Consider the following 1488-nt stretch of genomic DNA (forward strand, 5'->3'; position numbering starts at 1 on the left):
ACCCTAACCCTAACCCTAACCCTAACCCTAACCCTAACCCTAACCCTAACCCTAACCCTAACCCTAACCCTAACCCTAACCCTAACCCTAACCCTAACCCTAAACCCTAACCCTAACCCTAAATCGCTTACGCCAAATCCTCGCCAAATACAAGCGTTCTTAAATGAGCGAAACTATGTAGTCACTCTAACCGACAAGAACTTGGGACTTGCGGTGTCTGAGCGAGACTGGTTAAATACGGAAACGTTAAAAATGCTTAATAACAAAAATGATTATAAACCCATAATGGAGATCATGGCACAAACGATTTTTAACGCTAAACAAGAAGAGATCAAACAAATAGCCCTCGTTGCGGACGAGGAATACGATCTTTGCGCCCTTAAAGTTCCGGCTTTTCTTAAGTCGCAATTTCCTGAAGAAGGACAGAAACACGAGTTCCCGGAATTCTATGGAATTCCGAAAATCCACAAGAATCCCGCCGGGTTCAGACCGATTATACCGTGCCATTCTGTACTCATGGGCCCCGCAGCGAAATTCTGCAGTAAACAATTGAAAGCGCTCGTCGCTTCTCAGCCAACCGTAATTCACGGAACTAAGGACTTGGCTGTGAAATTGTCGAAAATTAAACTACCTACTTTAAACTATGGCGAACGGTGGTACTTTGTCGCCGGCGACGTTGTAGCATTTTATCCGAACGTTCCGCTAGAACCATGTATTGATATCGTTTACAATATGTGGCTGGACTTCACGTTTACGGATCCTATGATGTTTAATGCAACGTATGAAGAGAACGGCATGGATCTCGGAGGAAAAGGAAGACAACTCCGACTCCTTGCCGAAGTAATGCGTAGATGCCTTAAAGTAGGAAATACGGATTTGATATGCCGATACGGCAAAAAGTTATTTTACCAAAAATGCGGCCTTGCTATGGGGGTCGCGGATTCACCAGATTTGGCGAATTTATATGGTTGTTACTTTGAAAATGCCGCTAAAATAATAGACGACCCTAACGTCGCCTATTACGGTAGATACATCGACGATTGTTTCGGTATTGTACGCGCGAAGAGTAGTGAATTAGCAAGGCAATACCTGGATCAACGAATATCGTTTGATGGCTGTCAAATCTTGTGGGAATCTTCGCCGACGCGGACCACTTTTCTGGACATGATGCTCTATTTTGACGACCTAGGACGTCTTCAATGGAGACCATTCCGCAAAGCGAAGAATCACCTAGAACGAATTCCTTGGATATCTCATCATCCTCTCGATGTTAAACGCGGTACTTTTATCGGTGAGATGTCACGGTTAGCCGTGCTGAGTAGTACACATCCCGTCTACTTGGAGAGCATAAGGGACCTGGTAGCCCTTTATGTAAAGCGCGGTTATCCGCAAGACCTTGTTATGGCTTGGACTAAGAAACACCTTGACGAACGCTGGAGTAAACGCTTCAATGAGAAAAAGCAGGAGGATGCTGACGGCGTTCTCGTC

General features: G+C 45.1%; 1 protein-coding gene across 1 annotated transcript; it reads left to right on the forward strand.

Moving 5' to 3' along the window:
• Positions 1-285: 285 nt before the first annotated feature.
• DICSQDRAFT_175321 (uncharacterized protein) lies at positions 286-545 on the forward strand (the record flags this gene model as incomplete). Its single annotated transcript, XM_007371209.1, has 2 exons — positions 286-482; positions 530-545. The coding sequence occupies 2 exons, from the start codon at positions 286-288 to the stop codon at positions 543-545; spliced, it is 213 nt and encodes a 70-aa protein (XP_007371271.1).
• Positions 546-1488: the final 943 nt, after the last annotated feature.

Source organism: Dichomitus squalens (genome assembly GCF_000275845.1).
Source record: "Dichomitus squalens LYAD-421 SS1 unplaced genomic scaffold DICSQscaffold_93, whole genome shotgun sequence".
Classification (NCBI taxonomy): domain Eukaryota; kingdom Fungi; phylum Basidiomycota; class Agaricomycetes; order Polyporales; family Polyporaceae; genus Dichomitus; species Dichomitus squalens.